Raw genomic sequence first — 23,846 nt, 5'->3', positions numbered from 1 at the left:
ACATGACTAATATGTACTTTGGAAATTGATTTAATCCTTTACTAGTTTCTGTATGTAACATACATACATACATTTATATATTTATTTAATTTATGTTGGTCCTAGGACTTGAAAACTGGGTCTGGTTGCTATGCCTGAGCATTTGTGCTCAAGGCTAGCTCTTTCCCACCTGAGCCACAGCTGTACTTTGGTTAAGTGAAGACACAGTCTTATGAACTTGCCTGCCAGGGCGGGCTTTGAATCATGATTCTCAGATCTCAGTTTCCTGAATATCTGGTTTTACACGCATGAGCCACTGGTGCTCTGCAGTAACATACTGATTTCAATATTGTAAATAAAAAAATATGGCAGCTAATAATACGATTTCAAATTTGGAGCCTTAATCACTGAAAAGCAAAATCAACTTTTTTAAAACATATTTACACAGAACTTAGAACTCAATATTGCTAAGTGATCCTAAATACAAATCTATCATCTGCATAATCAAAGGATGTACATATTTTCCAACTTCGAAACATTTCAAACAGGTTACTAATTATTCTGAAAAGTTTTAGTTCCTTTGTCATAGTCATTATAGATATTTATAAAGAAACTAAAGAGGTTTTCCTAAGAGGTGTAAAAAGAAATCAACTGTAGATGTCTTCCACACTTTCAATGAATAATTCATTTCAGTGCTAATGATCAAACACAGAGGCTTTACGTATGCTAGGCAAGCACTCTGATTGTACTACATATTCAGTCTTTGGCTCTGTGAGTCAGGGTATCCTTAGATAGCTCAGGCTGGCATTTGGAGCCAAGTCTTGCTTCCAGATATGCCTCTAGCTCACCATCCTCTGTCTCTGCTTGTTTTGTTTTGCCAGTCTTGGGCTTGAGCTCAGGGCCTAAGCACTGTCCCTGGATTTTCTCAAGGCTAGGGCTCTACCACTTGAGCTACAGCACCACTTCTGGCTTTTTTCTATGTATGTGGTACCAAGGAATCGAACTCGGGTCTTCATGAATGCTAGGCAAGCGATCTATCACTAGATCAAACTCCCAGTCCCTTGTCTCTGAGTGGCACAAGCATGTGCCACTACACATAAAGATTATTGTGTTTAAATTTTTTCCTTGCTTCTTATTTAAAATTACCTACAAACTGCTTTTGTCAAATACAAATAATTAAGAGAATTTTTTAATCTTAAAAATATTACTAGAAGGGCAGTGGTAGAGCAGAAGCTTTGAACTGAAGAGCTCAGGGACAGCACCCAGGCCCAGAGTTCAACCCCCACAATGGACAAAAAATAAAATAAATATATTACTGGTCATTTCTTGAAATTTCTGTAATACAACAAACATTTAGATGTTTTCAAAGTCAAATAGCATAGGTAAATATCTCATTCCATGACTCTCTTTAGTTCTTAGTAGCTTTCTTAAAATTTCCATATTACATTCCTTACCTGTGCTGCCCATATATTATCAAGATCTTGCAAGGTCAGTGCTTTTTCTTTGATGACAAAACGAAGAATTTTCTCTAGCTTCTCTACATACTGTGGTTGATGAAGACTATCTCGTAAAACGATGGATAATATATTGTTCTGCTGTATCCATTCCTAATTTTTTTAAAAAATCAAATAATTTCAAGTTTGGTCCAATAAAACACTGAAGCATTAAAAAAATTATATGCATACACTATTAAGCAACATGAGTAGGAATTCCAAAACACATTTGGGAAATACAAATACACTAATGTATTGGTGTTGCTGTAATAATAAACTTCAACACTGATGTTTGTACTATTGGAAATGCTCATATGTTAGAAATATTGGTATTATTATTAAAGTATTCTATACTCCAGCCTTGGGATATAGTTTATCAGTATAACATGTACTCTATATCTGCAAAGCCCTTGGTTTAATACACAAGTCTATTATGCAGTATTAACTCAGATTAGTATTATTTAAGTGTAAAAATCAGTATGGTTTAGACAGGGTGGGTACAGAACAAATTCTAGGATTATTGGATCCCTTACACAAATTCTGTAACTTTATTTAATGAAAGATTACCATGATTATCATGTAACATGTTATTGCTTATTTATTAGATCTTTCATCTTTGACACCTTAGTAACAGATACATTATTCTATTATAGAAAAATAAACAGGTTTGCAGCTGCTGGAATCTGAATGAAGTATACAAGGTTCCATTGTCTGTCTGGTCTCAAAATATTGTCCTAGCTCGCTTGACTGGCATTTATGTAGTATCTGCAACAACAAGGTGCTAACTTATAATTTAAAGCAATAACTAAAAGGTAGAAATCCATACTGCACTGTTTTACTGTATTCAGTTTTCTTTCCTCATTTATTGTTAGGCCAGTACTGGAGCTTAAATTCAGGGTCTAGTGGTCTTTCCTGACTTTTTTGTTGGCTTTTTTTTTTTTTGCGTAAGTGCATTACCATTTCTATACATCTTTTCAGGTTTTTGCTTATTAACTGAAGATAAGAGTCTCAAAGACTTTTCGGCCAAGGCTGGCTTCGAATCATAATCTTCAGATCTCTGCCTCCCTCCCGAGTAGCTACGATTACAGGCATGAGCCTTGAGCACACACAGCCAGTACTCAACTTTCCAAGTCCTAGCCAGGTACCAGTGGTTTATGCCTTCAATCCTAGCCACTTGTGAGGCTGAGCTTCAGAGGCTTGCAATTTAAGGCCAACCTGGGCAGAAAAGTTCATGAGATCCCCTTTTCAAGGAGGAGCTTGGTTTCCTAGTTAAGATAAAAATCTTCCTGATACAGGCAGGTCTTGTGTGCATTTGAGCAGGAAGCAAGATACCATCTAAAAAAAACCAGCGAAAATGAGAGCTAGAGGCATGGCTCAATAGTTAGTTAGGAGTGTCTGCCTAGCTAGTCCAAAGAAAGGTCAGGTCCAAACTGTGCTATAGAAGTAAACTTTTCAGTTGATGAGGACAAGATTTAACACTTTTAATCCGCTGCAGATACTGCTCTAAAAAATAGTAAAAATGAAAATCGCCACTTGAGTCTGTGTGTGTGTGTGTGACCTGACACTGTCTCTGGGCCTTGAGTCACAGCTCCACTTTTTTTTTTGCTGGAAACAGAGTCTCAAGAACTTGCCTGCTGGCTGTGCCTTCATCCATTATGCTCAGATCCCAGTCTCCTGAGTAGTTAGGAATACAAGCAAGAACCACCAGCACCTAACTGATTGCCACATTTTTACTTTACAAGTTTCTACATATTTAATGCCATTTTCTATACTGTCTGAAACTGGTAATAGTTCAAGGACCAGCACTAGGATATAGACCATACTTCAGTGTCCCTGTAATTCTCCAAATATTGTTCTTCTTGGTGCTGGAGATAAAATGCTGGGCTATGCTAAACTATACACCCTCAGCCCTTCCAAGACCTTTTATTTCCTTCAACTGAGAGATCCTTCAGGGTAAGTACATAGGTTCTCTATGGATGTCTCTTCAGGAATGTCATATAGCATTTGAAAATGGTTGTATGAGCTGGGCACCCTGGTGGCTCATGCCTGTAATCCTTCAGGAGGCTGAGACCTGAGGATTAAATTTTGAAGCCAGCACAGGCAGGAAAAGTCTATGAGACTCTCCTCTCCAATAAACGACACAAAAATGCTGGACATGGTGCTGTGGTACAAGAGTACTAGCCTTAAGTGAAAGAGCCCAGGCTCTGAGTTCAAGCCCCACAACTGGGGGAAAAAACCAGGTTCTATGATTTAAATAGCAATTCATTCATTCTAAATTGTCAAGTTTTATGAATGTACAAGTGCTTTTAAAATGTAATTTCAGAAGTCAAGATTAAACAAGTAATCCATGAAGCTCTTATTTCAGTAGTAATCATTCCTGCTTTAAAACCTTCAATTAGAATTAAGCAAATGAACAACCACCCATTTTATTCACTCCCAGATCCACTTCCCAGTTCACTTTCAACTGCAACTTTTCAACAAATTAATAATTATTACATAACACCACATTAACAATTAAGTTTATCTAAGATAAGCTAAGCTAATGGCACCACCACAGAATTTAAAAATATCATAAAAAGTTCTCAGGACATCAATTCAATGGTTTAATTTAAAATGTTAAGATTAATTTCAGTTAGAAGTTACTGTAAATGTTGTATTAAGTAGATTCTTACTGTCAAAAAGAAACAACCAGGGCCGGGAGTTTGGTCTAGCAGTAGAGTGCTTGCCTAGCATGCATGAAGACCTGGGTTTGATACCTCAGTATCACATACATACAAAAAAGCCGGATGTGGTGCTGAGGCTCAAGTGGGTAGAGCTCTAGCCTTGAGAAAGCACAAGAACAGTATGCAGGCCCTGGGTTCAAGGCCCAGGACTGGCAAAAGCAAAGAAAAGCAACCAAAAGACTTACTGCCATTCGTTCAGCTGTGAGCCATTCTTCCTCCTCTGGATTACCATGACGGTGGGTATAGTATGATACACTAGATATCACCTTATTAACTTCATTCAGTGCATTCATCTTTCCATTAAAAGAAGAAATTTGCAATAACCTATAAGAGAAATTCACTGATAAGTTTGATCCTAAAAATTTACATATGTAATTATTTCCAGAGATAGGAAACTCACCTAAGTATCATTTTTAACCTAAATATTTCTAGATTTTTTACAGTTTCCTCTTGTCCTGGAACCCTTGATGCTAAATTCTTTAAAGATTTAATAATCATTGAAAGGGCATCATTTTTGGCTTCATTCTTTGCTTCTTTTTTCAGTTCTTCATCAGTTAAGTTTTCTAAAAATTGTGGAACCATTTCTATTATTGGAAGAAAATATTTTTTCACTGTATGAAGAGTTAAAAACTCATAGCACTGTCCAAATGGTCTGAAACAAAAGATAAGAGTGTGCCTCAGTTTTTCACAAAGCAATAGTTTCTGTAGTACAGTGGATATTCATTTTTGAATAATAACTTACTTAATAAGGGCTGCTATTATTTGAACATTTAATGCTGATCCATTTATAAAACGATCGTGCAACATCTGGAACCCAGTTAAAGTGCCAAATTTGTTGAGAAGATCTACTAGCCAACCCTGAAATACAATTAATAAATGAAGTTAACTTCTACTTTTAGGAGAATAAATCATTAACTTAATACACACTGGAAATAGTAAATTCAATAAAGCCAATTATGCCAAACAATCTCTGAAAAGGCCTCAAACAGTAATTCCCCCATGAGACAGAAGCTTCATGTGTATCAAAAACAGATTAGATCAGCGAGGACTAGCTTTATTTATATCAACAGAGGTGAGGAACAGGAATTAAAAGCTATGCATTTCTTTCAGTGATCCCACTGTAAGAGAGTAAATAAATGCCTTCTACTTACCAGAAAACTTTCTTTTAGAAAACTTTTTATAAAAGCAGTTCACATAAGCCAAAGAAGTTCATGTAAGTCAACAAAAAGTTTAGTAATCCCCAACAATTCTGAATGCACTTCTTGTAATTTTTTTCTATTAATACAATAATCTTAACATCTAATAGCAAACTGCAATTAAAAAGTAACCCAGGGGGGCCAGGAGTTTGGCCTAGTGGTAGAGTGCTTGCCTAGCATGCACAAAGACCTGGGTTCGATTCCTTAGTACCACATACATAGAAAAAAGCCAGAAATGGTGCTGAGGCTCAAGTGGTAGAGCTCTAACCTTGAGAAAGTCCAAGGACAGTGCTCGGGCCCTGAGCTCAAGCCCATGACTGGCAAAAAAAAAAAAGTAACCCAGGGCTAGACAGTTAGCTCAGTAACAGCACTTGCCTAGCAAGCTCTGAGTTCAAACTCCAGTATTATCAAAAACAATCCTATTCCCCCAATTACTGTGGTGGAAAAAGGATGTAGTGCAGTGCAAAGACCTGGGTTCAAACCTCATTACCACCTAGAATAAACCAAACTAAAAGAATATAGCTTTACTAATCCTTGGTATTAATGTGTGGTATTCCTAACTAGAACACAGATACTTCTGATGATTTATATCAGTTTGCTCATATTTAGTTTTCCCCGTAAGAATGTCTTTCAACTAAAGTCAGAGCAATAGCTCAAAGTATAGTGCAGTTGAAAGAAGAAACAATTTTATACCTAAAATAATGTGTATATACACACAATTTTAAAATGTACTAAAATGTTGGCAAGAACAAGAAAAAGGTCAGTAAAGATCACACATTAAAGATGCAATGTATCCAAGATAACCTTTTATATCTTGTTGCCTCCTTTGTGGCCACATTTCAGAAGCCACTGAGGGGAAAAAAATGGAGAAAAGTACAAGCCTTAAGTAAAAACAATTTCAGCTGTTAGTTTGTTCCAATTTTGTTGAATTTATATTCTCATTTGATTTTAAGTGTTAATTTAAAATAACTGTCTCTCTCTCTCTGGGGGTTCAGTTATGGCATTTTTAACTCTGGGCCTGGGTACTGTCCCTGAGCTTTTCAGCTCAAGGATAGTGTTCTACCACTTGGAGCCATAGTGACACTTTTCTCTGGTGGTTAACTGGACATAAGAGTCTCATGGACTTTGGTGCTCAGGCTCGCTTTGAGCCACAACCCTCAGATCGCAGCCTCCTGAGTTGCTTGGATTACAGGTATGAGCCACTGGTACCCAGCTTAACTAAAAGTTTTTTTTTCCATATATTTTATTGTAATTAATAGAAGGGTTACATTATATTCACCAGATAGAAGGTACATTACTTCACATATATTGATACCCTTTCTCATGTCTTGGTCCCCATTTCTAAAACTTTTTAATACTTAGTCCACCAAATTTCTTTTGGGAATCAGTAGCTGTAATTATTAAATAGTATATGCTTATTATATGTTTTTATTTCTTCAGTAAAAAGAATGAGATTGGGCTGATACAAATTTATACTGTGTATAAAATGTGTACACACAGTAAAGAATTAGCTGAATCTTTTCATATTTCTTCAGTTGCAATATGTTTAGGTAACTAGAAATACTCAGAAATATTACCGATGCTTCAAACTAAAACACAGCTAAATCAACTAGCTCACCAGCGGCAAATAAGGGTCTTCTTTATCTGGTTCTAGGTTGTCAAGACTTGAGGGGGCTGACCAGGAGCCCTAGATAGAAAAATTCAAATGGGCTGGGGTGCCAGTGTAATATGTCTATAATCATAACTACTCAGATAAACACTACCTTAGCAAGGAAGTCTGAGTTTCTAATCTCCAACTAATCACCGAAGTCAAAAGTGCATCTGTGGCTGGAGTGATAGAACGCCCCTCTTGAGCAGAAAAACTAAAGGACAGCACCCAAGCCTTGAGTTCAAGCCCCAGTATCAGCATACATTCACATGGCACAGAATATGCTATTTTTCAAATGTAGTTTTACCTATAGCATTGCTACAAATTCCTATTTTAAAAGACAGCATATGTGAATTTTACCTCAGCCCGTGTTTTCTTTTGTCAGATGTGGGGCTTGAATTCTGGGCCTGGGCACTGTCCCTGAGCTCTTCAGCTCAAGGTTAGCACTCTACCTCTTTGAGCCACAGCACCACTTCTAGTTTTCTGGTGGTTAAATGGGAGAGAAAAGTCTCACAGCCTTTTATACCAGGGATGGCTATGAACTAGGATCCTCAGATCTCAGACTCCTGAGTAGTTAGGATGACAGGAGTGAGCCACCGATGCCTGGCTTACTTCAGACTGTCTCAATAAATTAAGTTTTAATTAGATTTTAAACATCTGATTAGTTTAATTTAAACATCTTCAAAGACCCTGGGGGAAAAGGGGAGATCTCACGGGTAAACAAATCAATAGAACACTTAGCTGTAAGAAAATTTACTGTTCAAAAAGTTTACTTGCATCAGCTACGTTTTATTATTTGAATTTGGTCAATACAGGTTAAACATCTCTAATGAAAAAAAATCAAACTGCTCCAAAAGATCTAAAATGATTTGATCAGTAACACATTTCAAATTTTTGGACTAGGGCTGTTAAGCCAGTGAATCACCTATGTAAACATAACAAACCTGAAAAACTGAATTACTTGCGGTCCCAAGAATTTTAAAGAAAGGGCACTTAAACCTTGGAAAGAAAAAAAAGTATTCACATTCAATTTAGATTTTTATCATAGTACCTGCATCCGACTAGGGATATAATTGATAATTTCTCTAAATATATTCTTAATTTTCAAAACATTTTGGGGGGGGGTCAGTCATGGGGCTTGAACTCTGGGCCTGGGCACTGTCCCTGAGTTCCTTAGCTCAAGGCTACCACCCTATCCTCTTGAGCCACAGTGTCACTTCAAAACATTTTTTATAAAAAATATTTAGCAATATGAGAAAACATGTCTTCACTTTAGTAGGAAGTGAAAGAGCAGGCAACTCTGAAGAATATGCTTTCCTTGACTTGTAACTCATTTCATAATTTGGCAACATCAAAACTGTTCTCAAAACTGCATTGTAAGTTTAGCCAGTGAATTATAACAAAACTAGACTTCACAGATTAAAAATATCTTCAATGAGAAATCATCCAAAACCTTTTTATTAGCCATGTTAAAAATCCAGTTATGGGCTGGGCATGTGGCTTAGGAGAGGTAGAGCCCAACATGCATGAAGCCCTGGGTTTGATGATCCCTTAGTACCACATAAACAGAAAAGGCCAGAAGTGGCACTATGGGTCAAGTGATAGAGTGCTAGCTTTGAGTAAAAGAGGCTTACGGACAGTGCACAGGCCGAATTCAAGCCCCAGTACTGGCAATAAAAAAAATCAGTTATTCCCTGTGAGTTTTAGTAGCAGATTCTTGACCCATTTAAAATAAAAAAGTCAAACAAATGTAGGTATAGATAAAAATTTTGATTCTGAAAACTGTCCTTTTGATGTTAATCTGATTTACTCAAGGAAAGAATAAGCCACCTAGTGGTAACAACATGAATCGAAAATATCAGCTCAAAGTTCAACATATTCTGGTTATTTTCTGCTTATAACAAAGCACCTACCAGGACCTATAATTTTTTGTGACTGGTTAGAAAAATATGATTTTTCAAAGACCTACAATATTAAGCTGTTTACTTAGCTAATACCACACAGGCCTAATTGTTCTTCCCTCACATTATAAACCTATATTACGTAGTCATTATGACTAGCATTGCAGTCATGCCTAAATCTGGCCCCTCTTTACTTCTTTCCTCAGGTATTTTAGATGTTTGTGTGAAGCCATCAGGGTAGAGAGGACTCCTTTTCTCCTCCCTTACCACCTTAGCAGTATCAATGGCTTTTAGCTTCTGGGCCCTATGTGCTTTATTCTCTCAATTCTTCTGCCCTCCTTTGATCTCTAGGTTGAGAATATTAGCTTTTATTTTCCATTTGTCATGACTTTTTCTTCTGATCAGTCATTTTTAGGGAGATGGGAAAGAGGACTTTTTTTAACTTCTAAGAAAATGTTTGCCTTTCTTTTCCTCTCTCCTAATGTTATTCATGGTAACAGATGCAATCGCTGATGGATTTAAAATAAGTAAAAATAAAGGGGGGGAGTGGAAACAATGTCATCTTAAACTCTAATATTCAAAAAATGTATGTTGCCAATTTAACACTTATTAAGGATACATTTTTCTTCTTTTTTTGGTGTCAATATTGAGACTTGAAGTTTTACTCTTTGTTTCCAGTCCCGGGGCTTGAACTCAGGGCCTGGGCACTGTCCTTGAGATTTCTCGAGGCTAGTGCTCTACCACTTGATCCACAATACCACTTCTGGCTTTTTTCTATGTATGGGGTACCAAGGAGTAGAACCCAGGGCTTTGCGCATGGTAGGCCATACTCCTGCCCCCAATTCTTACTCTCTTGCTTAACTTTTTTGTTCAAGGCTAGTTGGTACTCTATCACTTGAGTTACACCTCTACTTCTGATTTTTGCAGGTTAAGAGATAAGATTTCTCTACAATTTGTCTGGCTAAGTTGGCTTCAAATCTGTCATTAGATAGGATTAAGGGTGTGAGACACCAGCATCAGGCTTGTTTTTATTATTTGAGGGGACTCAACCTCTCTTATCATAGCCTCCCAAGAGCTGATGATAGGTATATGCTACCATATCAAGCTGTAAGGACACATTTCAAGTGTATAATGTATAAAAAGTATAGTCTGTTCAGACTGACATAGGACAATTATATAGAGAATATGCTTTATTTCAGATTTGAAACATTAACTATTGCTTTCATTTATCAATTTCTGTAATTTTAATTTCTGTATTACTGTTTATAGGATATAATTAATTTTTGTACTCAAAATCCAAAACTGATAAAATGATTATGTCCTTACAGAACATCAGATCTTTATTTTGTGGACTGTGGGGCTTTACCTTAAGGCTTGGGTACGGTCCCTCGGCCCTTCTACTTAAGGCTAGCACTCTATCACTTGAGCCAGAGGTCCATTTCAGGTTTTCTGGTAGTTCCTGGGAGATACCAGGCTCACAGACTTTCTTGCGTGGGATGGTACTGAACCAAGATTCTCAGATCTCAGCCTCCTGGGTAGTTAAGATTACTGGTATAATGGACTGGTAGTGTTGCCTAGTGGTAGAGTACTTGCCTAGCATACTCAAAGCCCTAGGTTTGAGTCCTTAGTACCACATACACAGAAAAAGGCAGAAGTGGCACTGTGGCTCAAGTGGCAAAGCGCTAGCCTTAAGCAAAAAGTGTCCAAGGACAGTTCCCAGGCCATGAGTTCAAGCACCAGGACTGGCAAAAAAAAAAAAAGAAAAAAGATTACAGGCATAAGCTCCCTACCTGAAATGTCTGTCTCTGTCTCTCTGCAGTCCCGGGGGTTGAACTCAGGGCCTAGGCACTGTCCCTGATGTTCTTTTGCTCAAGGCAATACTCCATCATTTGAGCCATAGTGACACTTCCAGGTTTTTTTATTTGGTACTGAGGAATAGAATCTAGGGGTTCGTGATGGTAGGCAAGCACTCTACCACTAAGCCACATTCCCAGCCTAAAGTCTTCAATCAAACAAGGAATCCCTTCTTTACTATTGTTTTTTTTTAAAGGCATAAGCAATGAATTAAAATGCTACAGCTATTGGAGAAAGCTCCTAGTCTTATATATTTTCTTTTCCTTTTTTTTTTCTGTTGGTCACAGAGCTTGAACTCAGGGCTTAGACACTATCTGTGAGCTTAGTACTCTACCACTCAGAGCCACAGTACCACTTCCAATTTCTGGTGGTTAATTGGAGAGAAGAGTTTCACAAATTTTCCTGCCTAGGCTGGCTTGGAACTGCAATCCTCAGATCTCAGCCTTCTGAGTTACTAGGATTACAGAAGTGAGCCACCAGTGCCTGGCTTATATTTTCATTTAAAGTCTTAAACCATACTTGGCAGACATTTCAACACAGAAAACTTAACAGTGTAACAACTTTTATAGAAAATAAAGAATTCAACCATAAAATAATGCAGAATCACTTTAAGAGTAATAAAAAATGATTCTTTGTCATGTTAAACAGGTGGCTTCGATTACTTAAAGTTCCGTAGAAGAGCAAAACAACTAAAATATTTAATTTGAAAATAACAAACCAACACACTTTTGGTGATCGAGGGTCTGGAGAACGAGCAAAGAGCTCATCTTCAGGTAACTGAACACTTGATGAAACTGATTCACATGGACGTGTACCATTGTAGATATGGAATTTGCAATGAGGATTTAAGGCCATGGCAAGAAGTTCTAGAAGTGGAAACCAGTCTTGGGACAACTTGGCCACACATAGCTCCACCAGGCGATGAGTATTGTTAATAATACATCTCTGTTATACATGGAAGAAAGGTGATTTAGAATATATAAAGACTAATTTTAAATAAACATAACCCTAATTATTAACTTAATATTAAATGACCTCCCCATATTTCTATATTGATTGCTTGGAGTATATTTAATTTCAGTAGTACCAGGATCAAACTAACCACCAAAAGACAAACATGAGCATTTATTTATCCCGTAATTTATTTACATGTGCCTTTCAAAAGCCATTGGCTGTGGCTTGAGAAGTATGTGCCCTGAGTCACTAATTGTTTCTGTTCTGTCTATAGACAAGATAAATTTCTATTTTTTTCTCTTTGGTATCTAAATTCTAATTCTAAAATCTAAACCTGTCCACTACCCAAGATGAAACAGATTTGCTATCTTCAGTAATAACCACTTAAACCAATAAAATTACATCATAATCTAGAAGCTGTTCGGACTATTATGCCCGGCAAAATTGAACACAGATTCACAAAGCACAAAATCGTCTGCTTCACAACTTATGACTATAAAACCATAGAGCACTGGAGCCAATTATGACTTTTTTTTGTCAATCTAAGAAAAATATGTATATAGTATATATACATATACATTCACTTACTATATACATTCACTTACTTTGTAAGATTCCTGGAATCTCAATTTATGTCTTATAAACAATGAGTTCTGCAGTTTTGAGGAAAAGATTTGTGTTTGCCCATGTTAGTCACTTGGACAATACTGACCTAAGACTACTTTAAAATTTCATTTAAAAGCATTTTTTTGCCAGTCCTGTGATTGAACTCAGGGCCTGGGCACTGTCCTTGGACACTTTTTGCTCAAGGCTAGCACTCTGCCACTTGAGCCACAGCACTACTTCCTGCTTTTTCTGAGTATGTGGTACCGAGGAATCAAATCTGGGACTTCATGCATGCTAGGCGAGCACTCTACCACTAGGCTATGCTCCTGGCCCTAAAAGCCTTTTTTGATACAGGGTTTTGCTATGTAGCACAGGCTGATTTCAAATTGACAATCCCTCCTGGTTTATTAAAAGCCTTGCAATAGAGGCATGTACCACCACACCTAGTTTGTAAGATTTTTTTTACATGTCAATTACAAATTGAAATCACAAAATAGTTTAAATAGTAGCTGATTTATTGCTTGTTTTTTTTGCCAAGTATAAATTTTCAGGTATTTTTCCTCTGCCTCTGCCAGCTGCCAAGGTCCAAATATACATTATCTCTACAAAGATCATGAACTTTCTGAAATGTATTATATTCCCTGTTTGGAGTTTTACCATCCTCAAAGATACATAAAATTATGGTGTACCTTACAATTTGAAAGTATTACATTTTGGACAAAATATGACTTGCCTGAGGTCACAGGCACTTGACAACCCAGGAGATAAATTAAGCTGAAGCTTTCTAACTAAATCTTATGCTCATTATAAATAACCATGTTGTCTTTGGTAAATAATTTATACAAATTATTTTATTTCACTCTTTAACTTCCTTTCCTACCCATATAAATTTGCTCATTTATGCCAAAAGCAAACTCACATGAATTTCAAATTTCCAGCCACTCACTGCTTCATCTGTAAGGATTTTAGTGAATGATATTGTTAGCCCATCTCGAAAAAATCTCTGACATGCTTCACTTTTAACATCAAGGCCTAAGAAAAGGGGAGGAAAAAATTGTTAAAAGGAAATTGAACATTGTCAAAATAAATTATTTCCAACTATGAAAATCAAATAAGGAAAGCTGTTAGGGATGCTTTTGGGGAGGAGAGTGACAGAGGAAGTGAGGCTGATTGGTGTACAGTGTAAGACTGTATGGACATGAAACAAAATTTTCCCCTGTAAGTAATCTAAGCTAACCAATGTTCAATTATATGATGAAAGATTAAGTATTAGACATTGTCCATTGACAACTTGCAATTGCAAACCATTTTTTGGGGGGGCAACAAGATCATAAGAGGTCCAAAAGATAATTATACTGTCAGGTTTGTCCTTTTAAGTTTCCTATATTAAAAAAGTATAGAGATTCAGGAAGAAAAACTTTTTGGTCAGTTGTGGGGCTTGAATTCAGGACCCAGGTGCTGTCTCTGGGCTCTTCAACTCAAGGCTAGTACTCTACCACTTTGACATACAGAACCATTTCTGGTTTTCTGGTGGTTAATTACAGATAAGAGTCTCACAGATTTTTGTGCCAGGGATGGCTTTGATCCATGATCCTCAGATCTCAACATCCCTGAGTACCTAGGATTACAGGTGTGAGCCACTGGTGCTGGCTAAAATAAACTGTCTTTTGGTGCTAGTCCTAGGGCTTGAATTCAGGGCCTGGGCCCTGTCCCTGGGCCTTTTTTCCTTAAGGTTATTATTACTCTACCACTTTAGCCACAGTTCTACTTCTGGCTTTTTGGTCATTAATTGAACAGTCTCTTGGACTTTTCTATGTGGGTTGGCTATGAACCAATCCTCAGATCTCAGCCTCTGAACAGCTAGGATTACAAGCATGAACCACTGGTGGCTGCTTTCATTGTATTTTTTTTCTTTCATCAGTCATGGGACTTGAAATCTGGGCCTAGGTGCTGTCCCTGAGTTCTTTAGCTCAAGGCTACCGCCCTACTCTTTGAGCCAAGTGCCACTTCCAATTTTCTGGTGGTTAACCGGAAATAAGAATCTCATGGACTTTAGTGCCCAGGCTGGCTTTAAACTGCTACCCTCAGACCTCAGCCTCCTGAGTAGCTAGGATTAAAGGTGTGAGCTACCTGTCAGGCTTCACTGTAATCTGACGAGATTAACAAAGTAACACATCCAAGGTGCTATGGTTTGGGTGTATCCCCAAAGGGCTTAGGCTCTAGCCTGTAGTGCTATGGAGGTAGTAGAGCCTTTAAGAGGTAGACTAGTGTGAAGTCTTAGGTCAGTGGAAGTGTGCTGTCACCTTCAAAAGCAATTACAGAACTGCAGTATCTTCCTCTTTTTTTGTTTCCAGAAGATGAGCAGCTTTATCCTACCATACCCTCCCTGTCATGAGGTACTACCTCACCACTGGGTCAACTATGTAAAGAAAGCTCCCAAATTGTCAGCCAAAATTGTTTTTCACTTTAGGAACAAATTGTTTCAAGTTTTGTTTTTGGTTTTTGCTATTAGTTTTTTGCTAGTCCCAGGCTTGAACTCAGAGCTTGAGCACTGTCCTTAGGCTTTCTGGAGGCTAGCATTCTACTACTGAGCCACAGCACCACTTCTGGCCTTTTCTGTGTATGTGGTACTGAGGAATCGAACCCCAGGGCTTTGTGCATGCTAGGCAGGCCACTGTACCACTAGGCCATGCTTTCAGCCCCTCAGGTATTTGTTATAGTAACAAAAGGCTAATATACATAAGTATTTTGTTTTTAAAAAATGAATTCTTGCTTTTTAAATTTTCAATCTCTGATGTGTTACAATGAATTTAGAGGCTGGATGCTGGTGGCTCACACCTGCAATCTTAGCAATATAGGAGGCTAAGATCTCATGCTTAAGGTTCAAAGCCACCCAGGAAGGGAAAGTCCGTGATACTATTATTTACAATTAACCACCAGAAAACCAGAAGTGGTGCTGTGGCTCAAAGTGCTAGCTGTGAACAAAAAAAACAAACAAAAAAAAAACCAGCTCAAGGACAGCACCGAAGCCACAAGTTCAAGCCTCATGACCACCAGCCGCCGCCGCCACCACCACCAAGAAAAGGAATTTAGTTTAACTTTAGTGAGAGAGAGAGAGAGAGAGAGAGAGAGAGAGAGAGAGAGTGTGTGTGTGTGTGTGTGTGTGTGTGTGTGTGTGTGTGTGTGTGTGTGTGTGTGTGTGGCCTTGAGCTCTACCACTTGAACCACATCTCCAATTTTATTTTTTTGGTGGTTAATTGGAGGTAAGAATCTCCTGGATTTGCCTACCTGAGTTTAGACCTATAAGCAACAAAAATCCCATGTGAGCTTGTTTATTATTGTTATGCTTATTTTTACCAGTCCTGAGGCTTGAACTCTGGCCTGGGCTCTCTGTCTCACAGATTCTTTTGCTCAAGGCTAATTCCCTACCACTTGAACCACAGCATGACTTCTGGTTTTTCCTGAGTCTATTGGAGAAAATGGTCTCATAGACTTTCCTTCCTGGGCTGGCTCTGAACCACAATCCTCACATCTCATCCTCCTGAGTAGCTAGAATTACAGGTATAAGCAACAGGTATCCGACTGAGCTAGTTTATTCATTAGTATTTCAGTAACACCAAAAAAGGGCAAGCGAAATGATTTGTAGATTTACATAGCCATCTCAGACAGGAAAGTCTGTGAGACTCTTACCTTTAATTAGCCACCAAAAAATGTCACAAGTGGAGCTTTGCTCAATCAACAGAGTGCTACAGTGAGCAAAAAAGCTCAGGGATAGCACACTGGACCTGAATTCAAATCCCAGGACTGACACACATATTTCTTGTCTTAACACTGGAATTCATAAACACTTTTGAAGGCTGTTGAAAGATTATGAGCCTTACTTATAAGCCATGAAAATGTTTATTAACATGAAATTGAAAATTTCAAGATAAAGTATAACTTTAATAGCATATGTTAAAGACAGGAATAATATCTGGGTGTTAATGGCTCATACCCAGTTACTCAAGAGAGCTGAGATCTAAGTATCACTGTTCAAATCCAGACCAGGTAGAAAAATCTGAGACTCTTACTTCCAATTAACCAGGCCAAAAGTGGAGGTACGGCTTAAATGCCAGCCTTGAGCAAAAAAGACAAGTAAGTAAGGCCCTGAGTTCAAGCCCTAATACTAGTTTAAAAAGAAGGGAAACAAAACTAAGAGGACAGGCATAATATTAAAACTTACCTTTCTTACTAAGATCAATAGCAGCTTCTAAAAGCACTTCTAATTCCCCTTTCGGCAAAACAGGAACCACCCATCGAGGCCTGAGAGGTTTCATAAAATATAGATTTATTGGAGCACTATTGGTACTAGGAGGCACAAACTAAAATAATTCATCTCATACAAATATTAATACTTAAGTAATATTAAAACAGCAAGGCTGGAAGAATATCTGCTTTGTATAATTAAGTAAGATTCAGTAATGAAGGAAGAAGACTACATTAATTCAGTAACAAAGTATAATATGGCTATGATAATAAAAATCAATTGAATTAGGCATTATAGTTGCCTACTATAGTTTCACAAGAAGATGTTCTTTCAGGATTTAGATGACATAGCCTTGAATTTCCTCACAGAGAGCAAAAAAATGTAGGAAGTAAGGCTGATTAATGTCCCATAATGCATCATCTTTCTCAGAAGACTAAGTGAGCAGTGGCTCTATTAAGAGCCACTTTTCCTTAATCAAGAAAGCAGTCTAAACTCAAGCAGCATCATTTCTACTGCCAGTGTTACCTAAACCATCGAGCTTTTCTATGCTTTTCCAAGTACTTTCTCCTTTACCATTACCTAATTTATTTACCATATCCCAGAAGAGGTAGCCTCCTCTTCCTTTCATTTTTTTGGTGGGTGATGGGGCTTGAACTTGGCCTGGGCACTGTCCCTGAGCTCTTCAGCTCAAGGTTACTGCCCTACCCTTGAACCAAGCCCCACTTATCATTTTCTAGAAATTAACTGGAAATAAGAGTCTCAGGTCCTTTTGTGCCCGGGGTAGCTTTGAACTTTGATCCTCAGATTTCAGCCTCCTGAGTAGCTAGGATTACAGGTTGCTTTCATTCTTAACCTCTTGTCTTAACGGCTGGCAAAAAAACCCCAAATGCTCCCACGTTTTAATAAAAGGCACCCCATTACTGAGCAATCAATTGGGACCAAGTGTATACTACTTTTTTCATTATTGTTTATTTATACTTGAAAACATGCCTTGCAGGGCTGGAAACAGTTGAAGTGGTAGGTAGTATGAATTTGTTTGCCTAGGAAGCCCCATTCTCTGGGATCACTCCCTACTACAAGTATACACATGCATGCAAAAAAAGATCCTACACTCTCTAGGATTCACAAAGGGCAGGCTCTGAGGAGGTCAGTCTCGGCATGACCAGGTAACTTCAGGGCTACCCCAGTTATTTAAGTCAGCCAATGAACTAATACATCAATAACAAAGTTTCCTTTATCCCTTAGGAGATCCACTTTTCATTTACTAAATCCATTAAGAATGGTTACAGAACCAGCATGATCTAATGGTAGTGCTTACCTAGCATGCACGAAGCCCTGGGTTCAATTCCTTGGTACCACGTACACAGGAAAAGCTGGAAGTGGCATTGTGGCTAAAGTGACAGAGCACTAGTCTTGAGCACATAGAGGCTCGGAGACAATGCCCAGGCCCTGAATTCAAGACCCAGGTCTGGCCAAAAAAATTTAAAGAATGGTTACAAAGTACTCGGTAGTGACTAACATTAAGGCAGCAGTGGGGTCACTGTGGCATTCCTCTTCCAGATTTCTCTTCTTACCAACCACAAGACACGAAATTTGGTTTGTTTTCTTGTATATTGCACATACTACACAAAACCAAACACAACGAACTGACCTGTTGATCATATCATCCAACTTTGCTAAGTCGGTATGTGGAAATGCAGGTTCCTCATCTTCAATCTGTGGTGGGGCATCACCTTGACCTTGCTCATCTGGAGGAGTTGCCGGGGAATTTTCATTGGAAGAATCAGGCGATGAAGTCTTGATAAAAATCAAATATTCCAGATTTAAGCTTCAATAATTTATAACTATACAGTAATTCAAACATCAACAGGTTAATGAAAATTATGTTTTTGTAAACACTGTAAACAAAGATATTATTGAAGGGCTGTGAGTTTGGCCTAGTGTTAGAGTGCTTGTGTAGCATGCATGTAAACCCAGGTTCAATTCCTTGCTACCACATACATAGTAAAAAGCCTGAAGTGGTGCTGTGGCTCAAGTGGTAGAGCTCTAGCCTTGAGAAAATCCAAGGACAGTACTCAGGCCCTCAGTAGAAGGCCTAGGACTGGCAAAGAAAAAGATATTACTGAAAATTTATGTTTTAATCAACCTTTGCTACTTAATTTAAAACAATTTTACTATACATTCAACACCCTACTGAAGTATCCTATGGTTATTTAATAAATAACAAAACAATCACCATCTTCAAAGTCATGCAGCTCAAGCTGTGGCCAGGCTGAATTCAGGTCTACTTTAAAGTTGCTGTCTTAATCACAATTCATATTTCCTCTCTGCTTACTTCCCATAAGATGAGTGTGATACAGAAATTGTTGCATAAATATAAAATATCTTTCTGTAAATTAAGAAGTTTCTACCTTTTAAAAAATTCTCAGCTGGGGGTGTGGTCTAGTGATAAGAATGCCTGCCTAGCATGCATGAAGCCATGGGTTTGATTCCTCAGTATCACATATACAGAAAATGTAGAAGTGGTGCTGTGGCTCAAGTGGTAGACCACTAGCCTTGAGAAAGCTCAAGAACAGTGCCCAACGCCCTGAGTACAAGCCTCAGGACTGGCAAAAAAAATCAGTTGAAAGTGAAGCTGTGAGCCAGGTGCGGTGGCTCACACCTGTAATATTAACTATTCAGAAGGCTGAGATCTGAGGATTGCAGTTTAAAGCCAGTCTGGTCATCAAAGACAGAGACTCTTATCTCCAATTCACTACTAGAAAACAGGAAGTGGGGCTGTGGCTCAAGGGGTAGGATGGTATCCTTAAGCTGAAGATCTCATGGACAGTGCCCAGGGCCAGAGTTCAAGCCCCATGACCCGGGGGGGGGGGGGGGAACCAAAGTGGAACTGTGGCTTAAGTAGCAGAAAGCTACCATTCAACAAAAGTATTCAGGAACAGTACCAAGTCTTAAGGGAAGGAGGAAGAAGGAAAGAGCACATGTACCCTAAGTTGGGTAGTAAGGAATGCTTTCATTCTTTATGGTAAAAAATGTCAGAATTAATAAAATGAAATCCTAACATTAAGAAGTAAAGAATAGTATCATGGGGCCAGAAGTTTGGCCTAGTGGTAGAGTGCTTGCCAAGTATGCACAAAGACCCTGATTTGATTCTTCAGGACCACATACACAGAAAAAACCAGAAGTGGTGCTGTGGCTCAAGTGGTGGAGCGTTAGCCTTGAGGAATGCCCAAGGACAGTATTCAGGCCCTGAGTCTAAGCCCTAGGACTGGCAAAAAAAGTAGAGAATATCAAAGCAAAAGTGACAAATTCTACAAAGAAAAATAGAATATAATTTGTTTTTGTTCTAAACTTAAGTAATCTTTAAATAGGAAAAAATAGGTGTATAATACATAATATGCATATATACTATTAGTATTCCTTATTCAAGCCCTAAAAATCAAGTATAGCTTGAAAGGTGATCTGTGTTGTTACTCTAGAAAACAATATCCCAGTTTACCTTGTGCTGGCATTCTACAGAAATTAATAGCTATATTGGTCTAGATATGTTCATCTTAATTTTTCCAGTGGGCTTGATTACAGAGCCTAAAATTATTCTCTATATTATCAAGTCTGTGTGTGTGTATATATATTTTATATAATGTATAGATGAATGTGTAACATGTACACTCTAGTACTTCTAAATGAAAAATAAAAATTTAAAGTAAAGAAAGTTATTTTTTTTACATTACAAAGATTTTCATGCATAATGCAAGTAATAAAATGCTAAATAAAGAGGGGAGCTGGGCACTGGGGGCTCATGCTTATAATCTTAGCTACTCAGGAGGCTGAGATCTGAGGATCATGGTTCAAAGCCAGCAAGGGCTTTATGAAAGTCCATGAGACTCTTATCTCCTGTTAACCACCAGAAAACAGTAAGTGGCACTGTGGCCCAAATGGCAGAGCACTAGCCCTGAGCTGAAAAGCTCAGGGATAGTACCCAGGCCCAGAGTGCAAGTCCCACGAAAGAAACCCCCCCCCCAAAAAAAGAGGGGAAAATGCTGGAACTCTTTTAACTACTAGTTCCTTGTTTAAAAATTACTGTAATCTGTACCAACCAACAGCCCTTGGACTATGTCTAAAGAAACCTGAATACTAGCCTTTAAATTTGTAATATATTCTAGCCCAAGACCTGTAATTTTGTACATGTTGCTATTTTGTCTTAAAAGTGGAAACTAAACTGGGTGCAAATAGCTCTCACTTATAATCCTAGCTACTCAGGAGGCTGAGATCTGATTATCATGGTTGAAGTGGTTAAAGTCATTCTCAGAAGAGTCTAAGAGAGTCCATCTCCAATTAACTGGCAAAAATAGAAGAATGGCTCAAGTACTAGAGCACCATGAGTACTTTCAGGAGAGCATGAGGCCCTGTGTTCAAGACATAGTACTGGCAAAAAATAAAAAGGGGTGTATGTGTATGAACTGGAAGCCAGGCGCTGGTGGTTCATGCCAGCTATTTATAAGGCTTCAAACAGGAAGATCAAGGTTCAAGGTCAGCTGGGGCACAAGTTAGCTGGGCAGCAAAAAGATCCCCTCTTATCCCATAACTGGATGAGGTGGCATGCATTTGCTACCTCAAACTGCATGGAAGGTTGACACTGGGGTTACTGTAATGCCAACCTAGCCTGGGCAGAAAAGTCCACAAGACTGTCTCCAAGGAAAGGAAGCTGGGCATAGTTGCATGGCCCCATGATTCCAGGAATGAAAGGTTTATCTCAGGAATTTAAGACTTTATCCCCCCCTCCCCTGCCAAAAAAAAAGCATCAGTGAAAACTAGGTCTGGAGGTTTGACTCAGCAGTATCTTGCCAGTTTAACAGATTCAAATGCAGTCCCACCCCCCCAAAAAAAACCACATGAAAACTGAAAAAGAAATAAAATTGACATACTTATTTAGGCTAGGACAATCTAGCTTGTTCATTTCTCTAAAATGGCAGACAAAAGGAAAAAGAGCCAAACAAATGATAGAAGAAATTATCTAATATGTAACATTAAGAACTTATCCTCAAATGACAAATGTAAGTGCAATAATTTGGGGGAGGGGCTAGTCCTGGGGCTGGAACTCAGGACGTGGGCACTGTCCTTGAGCTTCATCAAGGTTAGTGCTCTACCACTTGAACCACAGCACCACTTTTGGGTTTTTTTCTGTTTATGTGGTAACATGGAATCAAACTCAGGGCTTTGTGCATACTAGGCAGGTACTCTACCACTAGGGCACACTTTCAGCCCCATACAATATTTTTGGTTTTAAATTTATTCAGATTTGCCAGGTGCCGGTGACTCATGCCTATAATCCTATCTACTCAGAAGGCTGCTATCTGAGGATCATGGTTCAAAGCCTGCCTAGGCAATAAAGTCCCCAAGATGCTCATCTCCAATTAACCACCAGCCGAAAGTGGAGGAAAACTGGAAAACAAAGTGATGCTGTGTCTCAAAGTGGTAGAATGTTAGCCTTGAGATGAAAAGCTCAGGGGCAGCCTCCAGGCACAGAGTTCAAGTACCATGACACAAAAGAAAAAAAAAGAGAGCTGAAATCAATTATCTACTTCTACTTCAGAAAATGAGAAAAATATAAACCTGAATCCAAAGTAAAAAGAACACGGAAATAGGGGTAAAAATATGGGTGCATGTGTGTGCGTGTGTGTGGTATCTGTGCACTGGAGCAGTTACCAAAGCAAAACGAAGTGTTTGGGGGAAGGTTTAATGACATTAGAAAACTCCTAGAAAGATTTATCAGAAAAGAGAACACAAATTAGTAGCAATAGAAATAGATACTACATAAGCCCCAAGCCACTAAAAAGGTAACTGAAAAAAAAAAGGCATCCTAGGAACTGAGGTGGAAAAAAGTAGCTCAGTGATAGAATACATTCCTAGCATGTAGAATGGCCTTCTGTTCCATCCCCAGCATGGACAAAAACATATTATGGGGCTGGGAGTTTGGCCTAGTGGTAGAGTGCTTGCTTAGCATGCATGAAGACTCGGGTTCAATTACTCAGTACCACATACACAGAAAAAAGCCGGAAATGGTGCTGAGGCTCAAGTGGTAGAGCTCTAACCTTGAGAAAGTCCAAGGACTGTGCTCAGGCCCTGAGCTCATCCCAGGACTGGCAAAAAAAAAACCCATTATGAACAATAGTTACACTTCAATAAACTTGATAATCTTGATGAAATAGACAAATTCCTGGAAGAGCACAACTTACTAAAAACCTCTCCAAAATCAGAAAATTCTAAGTAAAAGTAAAACCTTTCCACAAGTAAAAATCTCAGGACAGAAAGTACCACCAGTAAACTATTCCAAAAAATTAATAGAAAAAAATTGTACAGAAACCTATACAAATTGATTTAGAAAATAGAGGAAGTATGTTACTTTAGAGCTTTATGAGTATAAAACCTTGATATTAAAATGTTTCTAGTTCTTTGCAAACATTATTTCATGTGATCCTTGTAACAATGCTATGAAGCTGCATTATAATCTTGTAAAGATGAAAAAGAGGTTACATAATTTACCTGGAGTCTCAAAAAAAATTTACAATAATTTGATAGTGTACAGGGGATATAATAGGCTAGGATGAGCAAATATTACATTGTCTTCCCCTAGAACTGAAGAGGACTTTACTTAATTTTATGAGTACTATAATAAAACACCAGAAAAAGATGGGCTATATATTAAAGCATCACTAAATACAACACAAACTTTATTTTGAGCTGTCTCATTATGGTATGAAGTATATGGTTTAATAGGAAGAGTTAGAGGTATGGCCCAGTTGGTACAACACTAGCCAATGAGCCAAAAGCTCATTTGAGACAAAACAAACAAGCCAACTTAAAATGACCATTGGTGGCTACTTTGAAAATAAGAGTTATTCAGAATATGCTTTTTCATGTAGTACATATCCCACCAGTAGGCATACTAATGCAGCTTTAACTGCTGTCTTTAACATCCTACCTGATTCTGTTGGAGGGGGGGCTGAGACTGTCCATCAGGAGCCTGGCCCTGGTTGTCATTCCCTCCTACTGGAGAGCCACGGGTCGTGGCTGTCATACTCGATACAGGGCAGATCTTTGCAATTTTGTCTGCTTATGTAGTTGTCTTGAGAAAAGAAATTATAGTCCACTTATAGAAGATGAAGTACCAGCATTTGTCAGTCTTAAAAAGCTCCAATTCAAGAATAAACCATCTTGCAGAGACCATTGCATAACCTACAAGAAA

At 38.3% G+C, this 23,846-nt stretch overlaps 1 protein-coding gene across 5 annotated transcripts in view; it reads right to left on the bottom strand.

Moving 5' to 3' along the window:
• Positions 1-23,846, bottom strand: part of Usp9x (ubiquitin specific peptidase 9 X-linked) — a 130,734-nt gene that overhangs the window by 82,901 nt on the left and 23,987 nt on the right. For 4 of the 5 annotated variants that reach the window (XM_090325745.1, XM_090325747.1, XM_090325746.1 and 1 more), the window contains exons 3-11: positions 23,583-23,836; positions 18,252-18,397; positions 16,577-16,656; positions 13,274-13,386; positions 11,521-11,739; positions 4,938-5,053; positions 4,596-4,847; positions 4,381-4,519; positions 1,434-1,586 (exon numbers count right to left, since the gene is read on the bottom strand). In XM_090325745.1, coding sequence (XP_090181871.1) covers positions 1,434-1,586; positions 4,381-4,519; positions 4,596-4,847; positions 4,938-5,053; positions 11,521-11,739; positions 13,274-13,386; positions 16,577-16,656; positions 18,252-18,397; positions 23,583-23,678 — 1,314 coding nt within the window. In that variant the 5' untranslated portion in view covers positions 23,679-23,836. Of the gene's footprint in view, positions 1-1,433; positions 1,587-4,380; positions 4,520-4,595; positions 4,848-4,937; positions 5,054-7,009; positions 7,079-11,520; positions 11,740-13,273; positions 13,387-16,576; positions 16,657-18,251; positions 18,398-23,582; positions 23,837-23,846 lie in introns of all 5 variants that reach the window. The other variant, XM_090325744.1, reaches the window with a different exon arrangement.

This window comes from Megascapheus bottae, chromosome X, assembly GCF_031878675.1.
Source record: "Megascapheus bottae isolate mThoBot1 chromosome X, mThoBot2.hap1, whole genome shotgun sequence".
NCBI classification, from domain to species: domain Eukaryota; kingdom Metazoa; phylum Chordata; class Mammalia; order Rodentia; family Geomyidae; genus Megascapheus; species Megascapheus bottae.
Note: the sequence above shows the minus strand (reverse complement) of the source record. Positions and strands in the feature narration are given on the sequence as shown.